The 15,703-nt window shown below is 45.8% G+C and overlaps 3 protein-coding genes; all 3 read right to left on the bottom strand.

Annotated features, from left to right (window-relative positions):
• Window positions 1-6,670: 6,670 nt before the first annotated feature.
• Window positions 6,671-6,871, bottom strand: GSTUM_00007050001 (uncharacterized protein; the record flags this gene model as incomplete). XM_002839130.2 has 1 exon in its annotated part: window positions 6,671-6,871. The coding sequence occupies one exon, from the start codon at window positions 6,869-6,871 to the stop codon at window positions 6,710-6,712; it is 162 nt and encodes a 53-aa protein (XP_002839176.1). The 3' UTR covers window positions 6,671-6,709.
• A 2-nt stretch (window positions 6,872-6,873) lies between these two features.
• GSTUM_00007051001 (uncharacterized protein) lies at window positions 6,874-7,564 on the bottom strand (the record flags this gene model as incomplete). XM_002839131.2 has 1 exon in its annotated part: window positions 6,874-7,564. The coding sequence occupies one exon, from the start codon at window positions 7,562-7,564 to the stop codon at window positions 6,959-6,961; it is 606 nt and encodes a 201-aa protein (XP_002839177.1). The 3' UTR covers window positions 6,874-6,958.
• Window positions 7,564-9,204, bottom strand: GSTUM_00007052001 (uncharacterized protein). XM_002839132.2 has 6 exons: window positions 8,849-9,204; window positions 8,398-8,534; window positions 8,246-8,333; window positions 8,148-8,183; window positions 8,072-8,097; window positions 7,564-8,010 (listed from the first exon to the last, which is right to left on the bottom strand). Exons 2-6 carry the CDS (start codon window positions 8,524-8,526, stop codon window positions 7,969-7,971), a joined length of 321 nt encoding a protein of 106 aa, XP_002839178.1. The 5' UTR covers window positions 8,527-8,534; window positions 8,849-9,204; the 3' UTR covers window positions 7,564-7,968.
• Window positions 9,205-15,703: the final 6,499 nt, after the last annotated feature.

The following is a 15,703-nucleotide window of genomic DNA, read 5'->3' on the forward strand; positions in this document are numbered from 1 at the left end:
AAGTGTGGGGGGGTACAAGCCTAGTGGGGAACCTCTCGATAGGGGGTTGAACTAGGTTACCGGCCTCCCTTCCTGCCTTCTGTAGGGGCTCACTCCGGAATATATATATCGAGAACGGGCACTCCTACAAAGTCTCGAGCAGGAATGAGCAGGGGGGGGGGGTTGAAGGAGGAAAGAGGGATATACTTGTACTAGGACTAGGCAGAATAATTAATGGCGGGACCTAGGGGAATGAATAGGAAAGCCCGGAGCTTAGGTTAGTTCGCTAGAGTGGATGAACCATAAGAATCAGGAAAAGATGCGAGTGATTGTACATGATACCCGTAAAAAAAACTTGAGCCTGGTTCAGCATCACCTACCAGCCACTAGATGTCCTAGCCTGTAGTAGCACAAGCCGAGCTGGCTCGTCCTGTACTAGTATACCCCTCCCAAAAAAAAAACCTTTCCTTTTCTCTTCCTAGGCAAGCACAAGTCTTGAGAACGCCCCCCCCCCGGACCTAACCCACCTCCTCGGGTATCAAGTTCTAAGGGTTAACATCCACATATCTATCTATCTATGGGAAATAAAATCCAGTGGCCTCCGAAATGGCAAAATAAAAAGAACAGAAAACCCCAAACCCTGACCAACTGAAAATACATGAATAAAAGGTACTACTATAGGTGAGTTTGGGAACCAGTCAGAGGAGTTGAATAAAAATTTGTTTTTGATACTATAGATAAAAAATTAGGATACAGGTGTTATCAGGAGGTAGAGGAAAAGATGGAAGCAAGACATGTGAGTCTAGCCAACCAGAACTTATGCAGTGCAGAACTTCCTACCTAGCAGATAGCTTAATATCATAGCTATCCAAGAGCTTATAGGTGAGAGTTGTACTTTATTTTCTTCAGAGATAGATTGTACAATCTATCTATATAATATCCAGTAGCTTCTAAAATCACGATATAAAACATCGCTGGAAGGTACCGAACACTGATTAATAAAAAATGTATTAAATGCAGATTAAAAATATGCATAAAGTTAATAAATACAAGACCCTGTTGAAAATATGGGAATAGATGGGGGAGCCTGGGGCTTAGATTGGTTCACTACCGGTAGAGCGGGTGCATCATAAGAATCAGTACAACGCGCGAGTGATTATACATGACACCCGTAAGAAAAAACTTGAGCCTGGTTCCGCATCATCTACCAGCTACGAGATGTCCAAGCCTGTAGTCATACAAGCTAAACTGGCTCGTCCTGTACTAGTATCGCGAAAACGCATTTCTCTTTTCCCTTCCCAGGCAAGCACAAGTCTTGAGAACGCCCGTATCAAGTTCTAATGATTAACATCCACATAATAACAGAAAAAGAAGACGGCGTCATACATCCAGCAAAGTTTCCCGCAGACAGGATGGAGGAAACCATACCGGACCAACCCCCATGTTCCCGTGGCGGCTCTAAGGATGACCGACTTCTCAGACCACTGAGGATGTACACCAGAACACGAACCCGCATAAACAAAATCTTCTCTGAGGGGACTTTACCCCGTAGAGACAACTTCCCGCAGCCGGTTTGGGAGGTAAGATGCCCCTTTATTCGCGGATTAACTCCCCCACACGAGTGTGATACTGCCATACCTTCTGCTAAACCAAGTTAGGGGAATATGACCGGTGGATTTTAGTATTCTCCCCTAGCTGAGTCTTTTTTTTTTGAACACCTTAGAAGGACATTATTTGTCCCAAGAGCCACACTTGGTCACTCGCAAATCCTCTGACTTGGTTACCGCGTTAGAACTTGGCTCTTGGATGTATCATAGCACAATCCCTACCGAACGGGCATACGAGGAATATAATATGAGCATGTTTTTATTAGAACCTACACATCGGTATGCAACACCAAATAATATTTTTGCCTAGAAAAGTGAGTTAAAGTATACTCAAAAAACATTTTTCAGCTCAAAATAAAGGTTATTGCATTTCAAATGACAAAAATGACAAAAGGTCCAAAATATGTTTTTTTACACTAAAATTATCTCCTGCTTCTGCTGCACCTGTAGGATTAAACACTACCTCATTGTAATTTCAACTAAAGGCTGTATTAATGGTTAGGGTTGATGGATATTTCTTGAGATTATCAGTTGCAGATATAACTTCATAAAACCTGTTCAGCAAACCCAACCCTGTATCACAGCAGCTATGAGTATATTGAAACAATAAATTGTTATGAGGGGTAGCAGCACATTATGTACATGGTAGAATAATATTGTTTTATCATAATGGACTGTATGATAGCAAGAAAATGCAATACCGGTATTCATCAAGTCTTATACAAATTTAAAGTCTATTTTATGAATACTCTTTTATCATATCCTTCCGACAACTTAGTACAAGGAATACAAGGCCATGAAGATCAGGAAGAGGTTAGATATATCACAAAATTTCAATAAGAAACAGGATGAAAATGCTAGTAGACAAGGAAGGAGCAGTTTGACCTTATCATGGAAGCGTGGTTGACCACCAGGCTCAAAAAATAAAAGGAGTAAAAAGACTTGTATGATACTGGAGAATAAATACTCTTCTATTAACCCATAGAATCAATTATCAACATATTCTCTAGTTTTCTATGTGCTGAAAATAATTTTAAATAATAATGTTTTTTTTTGCCGTGTAGTAATTGATTAAAGTTAAGAGAGATTGAAAACCTGATTTACTCAAGCCTCTTTTTTTTTGGTTGTCGCACTTCAAATATGTTTTCTCAACTTGGCAAAAAAAACCCATGTGTAGGTTCTAATAAAAAGGGGCTCATATTATCATGATAAATAGCCGCCACCTCCAGACACCCCACCCCGCGGCCCAGACACTGCCCCGATATCCAAAACCATACTCCCCGCGCCCAAAGGACGTCGCCGCCTCGCAATAGTGAGGTCCAGTGCGAAACGTCCCGAAAGAGTGTTGAACCAGATCACTAGCCTTCTTTCTTGCTCTCTGCAGCAGCTCACGTAGAAATATACATGATTGAGAACTGTTACTCCCACAAGGTCTCCAACAGGAATAAATAGGAGGGGGGTTTGAAGGAGGAAAGAGGGATATACCAGGAATGGACAAGAATAATTACTGGCGGGACGCAGGGGGATGGGAAAGCCTAGAACTCAGCTTGCTGCACCAGACTGATCATAAGAATTAGTACAATATGCGAGTGATTATACATGACACCCGTAAAAAAACTTGAGCCCGATTCAGCATCATCTACCAGCCTGAGATGTCCTAGTCGTACAAGCTGAACTGGCCCATCCTGTGCCAGTATCGCGAAAAAAACAAAAAAACATTTCCCTTCTCCCTTCCTCCCGGACAAGCACAAGTCTTGGGAACTCCCCCCCCGGGACCCACCTCCTGGGGTATCAAGTCCCAATAATTATCATCTACATAACAGAAAAAGCGGACGGTGTCATAGTGTTATACGCCCTGCGGGGTTTCCCGCGGATAGGATGAAGGAAATCATACAGGGCTGACGCCCGTCTTCCCGTGACTACTCCAGACATGACCAACGTCTTAGACTACTAAGGATGCATACCAGAACACGAACCCAAATAAACAAAACTTTCTTCACTGGGGGGACTTTACCCCATAGAGACAACTTCCCACGGCAGGTTTGGGAGGTACATACTGTCCAGTCATGACTTCCTTATGATGCCCTACCTCCTCACCGGATTTGAGCCCGCAACTTTTTTTCCGAATATATTCAGAAGTCAGGTATCGTGGTTCCGGGACGCAGGACCCCCGACGGGTTAAATGATACAAACTTACAGTACGTAGCATGCTCCGCAAGCGAGAAGACCCAACCCAAACGGCAAGAAACCACTTCACCGAATGGTGCGTTCCATGCCTAGCCCTCGCGGATCCGTGCACTCTGGACTCGAGGGTATAATATATCATACGGTAATCATCTAAATCACAAGACGTCACTCGAGCCCAGTTTTCAATATGTGAAGTAAATAGAGAATATAGTAGGAGTTTCCACAAAGAATTTTGAGTATAATAGAGTGAGAGTGAATAAAAATTGACTTGACTTCTTAATCTCCATCTCCACCCATCACGAAAATGGATGATAACTATACACTACACAAAAGTCAACCTCGCAAATATCCATCACATCCGGGAGCTCCACACCCTCCAATCTGTAACACTTCAAACCACTCCCAAACCACTTCTCTCATCTCCTCGCATAGGTCCAGACTGCTCCTCGATATCTCTCCTTGCAGGCGTCTAGGCAGCTCCTTGTTTGAGGTTATCAGGAAGCTCCTGACAGCTACTGCCACACTACAACAATATGATATCAGCCTTCTGGGGAAAAAATATAAGTAAAGCAGGGGAAAATATATATTAGGGTGCTCATGAGAGGGGAGTTCTGAGCGTTTGTGCGCCAAGGGTATAGGCGACAAGAGATTTTCAGGTACACGGGTACCGATAAGTATGGCAGGCACTTTTTCTATTCTTGCACGAGGTATAATAGGAGAACCTTATAAAGAGTATAAAGAGCAATGATACACTCGGGACATGAATTTATAAATACGGGTCACTATCACTACTAATAATTCAAACGGAACATTCGTTAGTAAAAGGCGGTTAGGTTACATACAGTGGGGTTAATGGTGACAGTGTGGTTTGATGGCAAATGATCACCCTCGGAGGCCGATTCCGTAGTGTCTGTACTGGAGAGTTTGTGTAGCATTCAGGAATTATAACTTCTCTCTCATATGGATGGATCGGAGGAGGGGGGAGAAAAAAAGCTCCGCCGATTGCGGACCTCTACCCCGTTCCTTTAGGCTGAGGTCTAGAGTCGGACTCAACCACCTGCCTCCCATTTACCATAGGGCGTCAGGAGTGGACCATTCTCCTGCCCTACATGATGGAACGTCCGATAAATACTCATTTCTGAGCAGGGATCGAACTCCTGGGCTCCTGCTAAGTGCACAGGAGTTAAATGGTTCTTTAACACTAATATCAACCACTGCGCCAGCTAGGAATTTCATAGCATACTACCATTGGAACAAATACTTATCCTGCTAGTGGGTGGATTTATCTTTTTCTCTCACCAGTGGTCAATGAAACTATTTCGTATCACCAAATATTTAATTAATTATGAAAGGAAAAGGAAAAAAAGTAAGCTACTATTGATAAAGCGGCAGTGTACAAGTAGCAAATCCCTGGAAATTTAAACTCCTAGAGCCCCGCCCATGAATATGCAAGTGGTGGACCTAATATCATCACGATGTCATATCCAGTCGTATGCAGATTACGGATGGGCGGTCGTCATGTAACATTCCTAGAGATACTTATAACTTATTGTAGTGAATGGTTAGGGGCGGTCAGCTGTCAGGAGAATGTTATCGCAAAATCGCAAACATGTCAAATTTTTATGCGATCCTAAGAACTGTGCAGAATCTTTTTAAATATCATATTCTTGTAGCTCCAACTTTATAAATTCGTCCCATGCTCACAATTTGCAAAGCAAATCATTTAAAACCTCAGCCACTCGTCAGAAGTGTTGGTGATCAGAGACCTGATTGATTGCGGTTGCGCCATAGGGCCGTGCAACGGGCAGCGGAGGGGCATTGTCAACGAACAATCAACGATCAACATGAGGACGATAGAGTAAAAGGAGTATAAATTAAATAATAAAGATAGTAAGCAAAGGAAATAGCGCCAGCCAATGCTTTGTATAGCCTCCTCTTAGCTTTGCTTCTGAAATCGCAGCTACCTATCAGGTATTGATTTCCACAACTTCTCAAAACAAAAACTCCACTAGAACAGTCTTCCAAAAAATGGTAATACGTGTGCAGACCTCTCGGCAGTTTACCTTTCTACTGTGGAATTTTCAATCTTTGAATACTGCTGATAACGTTTCTTTTTAGGTTCGTTCCCACATGGTTAATGAGATTTCAAACAGGAGAATAAGGGAAGTGTTCCTTAACTTCAACACAACTCCTCTCCAGCCAAGCAGTAATAGTATAAGCCTTTTGGATAGGAGTGTCATCTGGGTAAAAAAGGAACCCCTTCATATCAAAAGATATCATTTAATGAAGTACAGGAAAAAGATTCCTTCTCCAGACCCTGCTATGATTATCCAGTAATTGGGACTCGCATGCCTATATCAGGCAGCTTTTAACTATTTCCCAGGATTGTCGTATTATTTGAGAAATGAGAGAAACATTCTAGATGCAGTAGAAAAAGGCAGTTCTCATGTTTTGTTTCAACTCGAATGTTGGTCATTTCTCCTTAGGATGTTTTAAGAGTTCACTTTCTGCTATATACTTCGCATTTTTGGATCAGTTAATACTTATCGAAGGAACTTGAAGAAAGCAAACTAATGGAATATATCATAGTTGTAAACTCATGGATTTCACCGAATAGGACGCGATCCAGCCCCCCCCTTCCCTTTTGGACAGTTTGGGTTGACAAAACATCGTGTCTGTTGCTTGAACAAGCCTACAAAGCTTCCAGGTCTGAACTCCGTTTATCCTTTTCCTACTTTAGCTGCCTGCTATTTAGATATATGGGGCGAGAGCATTCAATGTAAGTATAATAGTCTGATGTAGTGTGATATGTCTCTGGTGTAACGGGGAGCCTAGCTTGAAAAGCGCTACCGGTTCGGGCATATCTCATATATCACTTCACTTAACTGCTGCAAGAGTTGGAGCAAAAAAAATTCAAAATTTTATATCCAAAGTTTCTAAACGCCAAGGAGTTTATTGAACCTTTTCCCTGTAAATTTTTCTAAAGGGGAATTGAGTGAGTAGTAATATCCCGAAATACCGACAAATTCAGTGGGTTCTACCCCATGTTCAGTGAATTTCCCAAGCCCATTGCCTCTACGCAACCCGCAAAAAAACATGGAGAGAAAAAAGAAATATATATCATTCCCATCCAGCAGAGAAGAGATAGGAACTAGTTAAAAAGAGACAAACACAGAACCCCATCGTCATCTGAACTCGTTCATAAAGCCCTCGTGGAACTTCTCGAGTCTGGCTACCCAGTCAACCCCCGGAGCGAGGAAGGTGGTTCTAAAATGCCACTCGCCCTCACGTTGGCCAAACCCACTGCCAGGGGTAACACAGATACCAGTTGCTTCGAGGAGTCTCATACAGTAGTACTCATCGGGGCGGCGACCTTCCTCCTGAGCCTTCTCCACTGCTGCGGTGGGGATGGTGATTGTTGGGAATAGGTACATTGCACCCAGAGGGTCTTGGCACTCAACACCCTCCATCCTAACGAAGGCTTCGTGTAGAGCACGAGATCGGAGCACGAGGCTCTGGAAAATAGAGCTGTACTCTTGCTGGTAGAGCTGGTAGGATGGTGATCCCGGAGCTGGTGGGTTTACCATCATTTCTACAAGACACTGCCCGATAACGGGAGGGCAGATGCCAATAGAGATCAGTTTGTAGATTTGGGCTTGTACTTCTTGATCAAAACCGACGAGCTCGAAGTAAGCACCGCGATGGCCACATTCCCCCACCATTCCTTTGGAAACAGATTGAAATGAGACAAGCTCCACCTCGTCATAAACGCCTGGCGATGCCTTCTGCATGTTACGCAGAACCTTCTTGAAGGAATGAAATTCGCCTGAGTAGACATTGGTTTGGTAGACTTCGTCGGCGATGATAACAAGGTGTTCTTCCGCAGCCAGGGCAATGACTTCTTCGATCCCAGACTCTGCAAGTGTAGCACCGGTTGGATTTCCCGGGTTGATTACAACGAGGCATTTAAGATCAATAGCAGCTGCCTTGGCCTTTGAAATCTCGGAGCGAATCTGTTTGGCATCGGTGGACCATGCAGTAGCTTCGTCCAAAAAATAAGGGACCGGAGTGGCGTTGAGGAGAGCAAGAGTAGCGGTGTAAAGCGGATATTGGGGGATTGGAATCAACACCCCGGTGGCGGGATGCGAGCAGATGGTGTTTAAAAGGGTGTTGACCCCAGAGGAGGCTCCGGCTGTCAAGAAGATATCGCGAGGGTCCGCGGGGTGTCCGTCACGAGCTATTAAAGCCTCAAATTAGCTCTCAATACCCCCTAGCCTCGCATGGGAGGGCATGCGAACCTTCAATAAACTTTGCAACGCTCCGCCTAATTCCCAAACATCCTTGACTCTGAGAATAAGCGCCAACGCTTCCCACCTCCTTCAGGAGAACCCTCGCTCTCTCTCGAACATCCTCAGGGAATAATCCTTCCTTCTCCAACAGGGCCGGGTACTCTAGTATACTCAGAACCTGACGGAAAAAGGTAATGGGTTTTTGGCCCAGCTGCTGCGGGTTTCCAATGTTTGCTGAAATGACAGAATCGAAAGGTAGTTTGGCGTCGCCCTGTTTCAGACCCTCAGTATCTGTTAGCGATGTCGAATGGCTACGGGCGGGATGGAGGATTTACGGCAGCAAGTTGTTGGCGGCACACTTCGGAACGTTGGGCAAGCTCGCCACGGACGGCATACTGAGCTTTGAGGATGTGAGGGTTGATGTTCTTGATGTTTAAAGCTTTGCGAGGAGATGAAGTAGACATATTTAAGACTGCTTGCGGAGGCGACGTTAGGTGGGTTAGTTTAGAGCTGTATTGGAATAGAGAATGTGAGGGAGAAGGAGGAGTTGAAAGAGCCAGTCAGGAGGAGCAGTACTCGTAGCAGGCAAGAAGTATCCGGAAACAGGGTCGTGAATTTTACGGGGGCTCAGACCCGCAGAGATAATACCATATATTTTGTGGATCCCTGTTTGCGTGTGCTTCTTGTCTGCTACGAGCAAGATAGCGAGAGATAGCCGTGAGAGAGTGATCACAGCACCCAATCAGATGATGAAGATTCGGAAAAGAAAAGAAGAAAAAAACTTACCTTGACTTCTAGGCTTCAACCTCAATCCTGCTCGGATAACCGAAAACGAAGGGGAACTCTCGTCCTTGTTATATAAAGAGCCCCCTCTTCCCACCGCGGGGTCTGGTAGGTAATTGTTTGGGGTCAGGAACGTAAACGAAAAGGAGAAAAATGTGTGGGGTTGAACAGGGTACGATAGCAACGTGGGGGATAACAGCGGTTGCGTTACCACCACCGTGCCGCTAGGCTAAGCCGAGGGAGATTTTTTCCGGGTCTTTTCTCGGAAGTGAACTAAACAATCATCATCAATCCAGTCTGTTAGGGCGTCGCGAGATTTTTGAGTGGTGAGAATTGGCAAAACCGATCCAGTCTAATTGGTCGGGATTTTTTTTGGTGCCTGTTTTTTGTGCGGGTACTCGCAGTTTTAGAGCCTCCTGACGCTGGAACAGACCGCAGGTGTCATAAGGCAAGATGGCTATTATCGCCGGATCCCGATGCATGAGGGGAAGGGGAGGGATGAAGAAAAAAGGAGGCTGCTCCAATAAGTTACCGGCATTACCGGTAGTAGTGCCGGACACCAAAAACTGACCCTCTTCACTTTTTTCCTTCTTAGTAATGCACACAAAAAGAGCAGCGACTCGGCACAATTTCGAGAGTTCCCCTCGTACCCTCATACCTACCCCTCCCAACTATTCCTCACTTTATCGGGGAGCGGAGTTTGTGGAATTAAAGAGGAGTCAATTTCGAGCGGCTATGCAGGGTTTTTCTCCAAAAACTTCCTTGTAAAAACAGTTGGGGTCCGACTGTCGCGGGATTTGTTCGTGGGTGAGTTCGATTTCATATGCCCGGCACCGCATGCGGTCTAAAGAAAGTTCCGGCCGTTGGCTCATCCCATCTCTGGCCCTGTATTGGCAATTCATCGTCATCCCACAGATCGCCTCTGCTCTAGCACGGTCTTCGACGGGGCACGGCGAAAATCGGCGGGTGAGGGACAGGGGCAATTCGAGGGCAGAAGAGTGAATTCATCACCCGTTGAACCCTGTCTTATCGTTTAGCTCTCGTAAAAATAATTATGATACCGCGAGAACGCTTAGAACTCGCTATTAGACAATCACCCCGTCAGCCAACGATAGGTTTGGTCTGACAGGCTACCGGTAACAGAAGTGCGAATACCAGTTGGGGATCCAACGCATATACGGACGCCTCGGGCTCTGCCGTGTCGGGAAAGCGCTAATCTCTCTCGGGAGCTTTCGCCTCCGAACCAGGAGATTACAAGTAGAAGCCTGCCGGAAAGGGCGAATTACAAGGTTTCTTCCGGTGGTTAACATGGCCATTCTTTCTTAATCCTTACAATTGTCAATTGTCGCCTAGAAGTGCCTATGATGGAAGCAAAGGATTGAACAAATAATAAGGGTAAAATCTGTGGCTATCCGAGCGCCAAGACAAAATACTGTACTCGAGTATGCTTCGCCATGCCCCTGGGTTCCTCTGGCCTGCCGCAGGTACGATATCATACTCCCTAGAGTCAAATGTAGTCGTTATAATAAGTTAAAAATTTGATCACGTCTACGCTATGACACCTGACACGTATGGAGAACTCTCTCTATTATGGAAAAAAGTGTCACTACAGTAGGTGTATTTTCCGTCATCAACTTGGACACCACTGCACCAGATGATAGCAATAGACAAGAACTGAAAACATCCGATACGAGGTGACATTGGGTCGGCAGGTTATGACACCATGAAAGCGGAGGGTGAGTAGTGGCCCGTGGGACATTTTGCCCTCAGTACGATAGCACTAGACGGTTAGTCATTCTAAATTCATGCTGACTGCGAGTGAGAATGGGTGATGACATTATAAACCGATTGTCATACTTCTTGGAGAAACATGCGCAGCTTGCTTCAATTTGATTTTTTAAGCTTGCAACACCATGCGCGGGAATGGGTTGTCATTGCTTTAGCGCGGGAGGTTTGGGAAGGGCTACTTGTTATGGTCACAAACCTACGAGTGGGTAGACAAGATGTTGAGGCGTATAGAAAAGCTACGGCAGGCGCATGGTGGGCTAACTAAGTGCTGAAGGCAAGGAGGCATGTAGATAAGCTTCATTTCAATTTTGGTATATAGCTATCCAATAGTTGTGGTGGGGGACTCAAAAGGCGCATATGAGGTTGAGACTACGGCACCATTGTTGTGAACTCCACTCTTCCACCCGACTGCCTACAGTAATAACCCGGAGACCTGGGGACGAATCAAGGGGAAGCAATCAGAAAAGGAACATCTGAAGAACAAGAAGTGGATACGTGGTTACTCCAATGTCAACATTTCTTTGAGCGGAACCCAGCGTAGTGGGGGAAACAAGTGGATCGCCACCTCTCAAAACCTTCAAAATTTGGAGAAACGGGTTCTTGAGTAACCGAAACACTGCAAATAAATCTGTAATCTCAGACCTTTGATAAATTCGCTGGGTTTGTTATCCCAGGTTCACCAGCCTTTGGGGTGTCCGGGCTATTAATCTCACCGCCAGTACGTACGGTCCATAATACTATGTATCGATAACACCAACCTTAGCACCCTTTCTTCCCCGGAACCTGCTGCGCCCTCGCATCCAAATCATCTAGGAGGAGAACAAAGAGGATCTCCCTCAATTGGCGTAGGACATGTCCTCATGAAATCTCTTGCTCCATGGCCCATAGCCACACAAATATTTGACTACGTCAACAGCACATTAGGTGAAATTAATGAGTCCAACGTTTGAAATGCCAATGGCAATCCAGATCACATAGAAGACGCCTAAAGTAGAGAGCTTAGGGAAAGAAGGTGTTAGGGTGTCAGCTTGGAAAGCCAGGAGTTCACAATTATTCACTGCAGGAAGGGACAAGCCAATATCTGATGAGAGCATTCGAGGGGCCGGGAAGTTTGAGCAAGCAGCTCTGCTGACGGAATAATTGTATGAGCTGGTGCGAATATAGTGGGGGACAAAAAATGCCCAACTCCTGCTCTTGGGAGCCGCGGAAACACTATATGGGTGAGAACCTGTGATGGAATAGCGAGATTTCGGGTTATTTCATATGATACCTCTGGAAGAATCGCTCTGGGGGGGGGGCACTGCGACTGCGATCTAAGAAGTGACGCAGACGATTCTCGTGGGTGAAATTCAAGGGTTCAGCACCACTCCCTCTAGCCTTGCCCTTCCTTCATTCGCCGGATTCTCCGGAATTACCTCTCCCCTAAAATGAGCAAACTCATTATCTTGCCAGCCCAAGAAGCCGCTTCCCTCGAATCCGAACATCTTGCTTCTACACACGCCACTGTGAATAAGAGTATTATGGGAAAGCCGGTTATTGGAGCCATTATCGGCTGCTTGTGCTGGAATCTCTATTCACAACATGTTTTCTTCCGCATAACGTAGATATCCCAGTAAACGAGGGTTCTATCCCTTCAGGCTTTGTGACGATATATTGGTTTTCTTAAGCCATTGACGAACAGGTGGGGATTCCTTAGCTTACCTCAGTGGGGAATCCGACGGGCTCTCTTTTTCCCGTTTCATATTTAACAGTATGATACCTTGGGTTTGTCAGCAACTCGTGTATAGGCATACCAGGCTTCGCTAAATAAAATACAGGTCTTGTGTCCGTTCTGTGCCTCACGCGGGCAAGTGGATTCCAGACACCTGTTAACATTTTAACATGCCCTAGAGGCATGTTAAAAGCTCGTTTAATTGGCCCTGAGCTTCCCCATGACGTATTGGTACCCACGACGTGCCTTTCTCAAATTCGCCCTTTAATTATATCATAAAATATTTGATGTGTACAGTCTGTAGCAGCGGGTTGATAGTGAGAGACTGTAAACACCAGATCCTGAACTTACGCAAGTAGCATGCGGAGTAACTTAAACAAATAATAATAATAATACTTGCACCCACTGCACTCGAGCGCTCGAGCGTAGCGGCAATCCCGCTGTCGATCGAATTTAGCCACCCCACAATTTGCCCGCGAAAACCTCTTGGTTCTTAGGTGTGCGGGGTTGTTGTGATTCATCCCGATCTTTCTTTTTTTGGTGTTTGCTAGCTTGAAAACCGCTAGGAGTTCGGGGGTTTGACTACCCCCAAGGTTGGCATCTCCAGATGTTTCTATCAACTTGCCCCCTTCCGTACAAGGTCGACCCCAGCGCCAAGTCTTAAGGAGTTGGGGGGAGCAGCCATACCCTCGAACACTGGTTGGGGTTTTCAAGGAAACACAGCCGTACTCGAGTAAAATAAGAAAAAAAGACCCTTGAATATCATATTTACGATTCAAGAACGACGACTGTATGACGCTGAGAATCCTAATACTGGTGACACCGGGGTGGATGCTTACGTTTGCTACGTGGTGTTCAGCCAAGCCGGGTTACCTTGAAAGTTGTGAAGAACCCTGGCCCTTTGGAATGTTAGTGAATCACGCAATGCGGAAGTGGGCCGCACTATGTAACTAACCTCAACCTAGTTCCCCACCGGCTGGGACTCTCTCTCTTGGCCGGGAAAAGGGGCTCTACGGTAGAACCGGTACTCGAGTAGTCACTCGCCTTACCGCAGTAAGTTACTGAATGGAGAGGACTCGGCTCAAGCATGGAGAAATTAGGATGGACTCATGTTGAGTCCCCGCGGGTGGTAATGTAGTACCATCAAGTGAGCCTTGGGCCGAGCTAGAAGGCGAAAATTATTATCGTATTACAATAAAGTTATAGTGGTTTGGGAGGTAATGTTCTACAGGAGAGGGATTCCTTACCGAGCTCCAGAGTTGTTTAGCCCGACCAACCGAGCAAAGTGAGGCCCACAACCCTCCAGCATCAGGCATGATCCCAATAACAGAAAATCCGTCATGAGTACGGGGTTCCGGGATTGGCTCGTGATCCCCATCACCTGTTAATGCTGTAGAGTCCAAAGAAAGTGAGGAAGCATCGTTGTGGGTGGAGCGTTCAATCCTCTTCCGACTTTCTCTGCAGATGACCCCCCATTTCGGGTAGTTCCCGCAAGGCATTTACTGAGTGTTTCTCGAGCGATGGATAAGCCATGCAGCTCCTGTACCTGGATATCTTGGAATTCCCTATTGGATTGTCGGTGGTCCCCCTGCTGGCCAAGGGAGGGTTCAGTTTGGCGAGTTTGCATGATTTGCCGATGCTGGTTGGAATCTGGGGATTGCAGAACTGACGGTGGTGGATTCCAAGAGATTTTATCGAACCAGAATTGGAGCGTAGTTTCGGCAGGAGTCCTCGACCTTACAATGGCTTAAAAAGGGTCGTCCGACGTTACTTGTGGGGACCGGGAGATCCACCGTACTGTACTCGAAGCCTGGGTTACTGGGTTCCCTGATTGAAATTTTCCGGGGTGTCGTACTCGAGCACTTGGATTTTTCCAATCTCGTATAAGTACCTCAAGATTATGATATCAGCGGAAGTCAGCCTGCCAGCCCACGGTAGGCTTAGTTTGACAGGTCAACAGAATTGCGAATATTACTCGTACCTGTATACTACTCGAGTAGTTAACACGATCCAACACATTCAGTGGGCTGATCTTATACTGTATCATGAAAACACTAACCCTTCCCAAGAGCCTTTTGTCTCCGAGCCTGGAGAATACAGGGCTGACGGAGGTAGAGTATGATCACTTTTAATTAACGCATGATACCTGTGCCGGTAATTGCGTGACCAGTTGAGAACGGACATACCAGAACACAATACCAACTAAGAGATACTGTTTGAAACGCCCTGCCCCGTACCCACATGCGGTCTCCGCTTTTGAGAACCTTGGATGGGGCAGCGGTTACTTTTGGTTCACCTTTGGGCTCACGGGAATTTTCCCAAGTTCCCGAATACGGCTGACTAAAAATTTACCAGTCCATCTACTCCAGTAAGGGTATCCAAAGCTACCGTACCGCACTCGAGTAGCGATCATAAATTTTCACCAAAAAAGACGTCGAAAAACATCGCATTGGTGGAGATGGCAGATCACGAAGAGCAAGCCCGCCCTGTGACATTGGGTTAAATGTTCACGTTTTCAAGGGGAGCCGCCCTACCTCGTATTTTGGACCTTGTGTTTAGTGTTACCACTGCCCGGGCCACTACTGTACAACTATCTCCGCATAACTTCCCCTAACACTATCACGCTCACCCACCCAACCCCACCAGACAAACAATTTCGTTATGATACTCACCCTCCTGATAAAACTCTAAGTACCGGCAGGCCTGAATGCTTCGGTTGGCACAATTTGCTTGAGTGCGAATGAGTCATCTGGTAAAGCATTTGGTGGGTTGCAAATTTTGTGGGAGAGCAAGTGACACGATGAAGAGAAAATGAAAAGAAAAGAAAGAAAAAACCGAAGGTGGGAGGAAGCTGCCGTCGTGGACTACAGGAGTTGAGACCATTATTGCGTTCAGGTGATGAGTTCTGTTAGTCGGTTTATTTTTTTGCGGAGCATAGGAACACGGCGAAGGCACCCATCACGACGCCATGGCTAATAATTCTGAACACCTTTACGAAGGTACAGCCCCTAAGTTTTGAATATTCTGCTAGCAGGGGTGTTATGCGGGCAGGGATTATAGTGGTAAACTGTAAGTAGAAGGAGGGTGGGTTGAAGTCTTGGAATGGGGGATGAAAGGTTTTTCACGAGAGTAATTTTTTTCGTATGATACTTCACAATTAATTATCAACCAATATGCCGCACTTGACCCGGGACCAAAGACGTGACTGCCAGCTCCTACACTCAATAGGCTGGAGGTATAAGCAAATTCAGGAAAAAACAGGCTTTTCCCAACACCAGATTCAGTATGCATGCACATTGCCAGCAACACCAACCAAGAAACCAGGTCGCCCTCCTACTCTTACCCAAGCACAGATTGAA

The sequence above is a fragment of the Tuber melanosporum genome (genome assembly GCF_000151645.1).
Source record: "Tuber melanosporum whole genome shotgun sequence assembly, scaffold_31, strain Mel28".
Lineage (NCBI taxonomy): Eukaryota > Fungi > Ascomycota > Pezizomycetes > Pezizales > Tuberaceae > Tuber > Tuber melanosporum.

Excerpts from the sequence above, each read along its gene's own strand:
- GSTUM_00007052001 (XM_002839132.2), bottom strand. The coding sequence starts at position 8,526 with ATGTCTACTTCATCTCCTCGCAAAGCTTTAAACATCAAGAACATCAAC. Across the intron at positions 8,184-8,245 it reads AAAACCCATTACCTTTTTCC|GATGTTCGAGAGAGAGCGAG; the intron begins GTCAGGTTCTGA and ends TTATTCCCTGAG. Across the intron at positions 8,098-8,147 it reads CGAGGGTTCTCCTGAAGGAG|GCGGAGCGTTGCAAAGTTTA; the intron begins GTGGGAAGCGTT and ends TTTGGGAATTAG.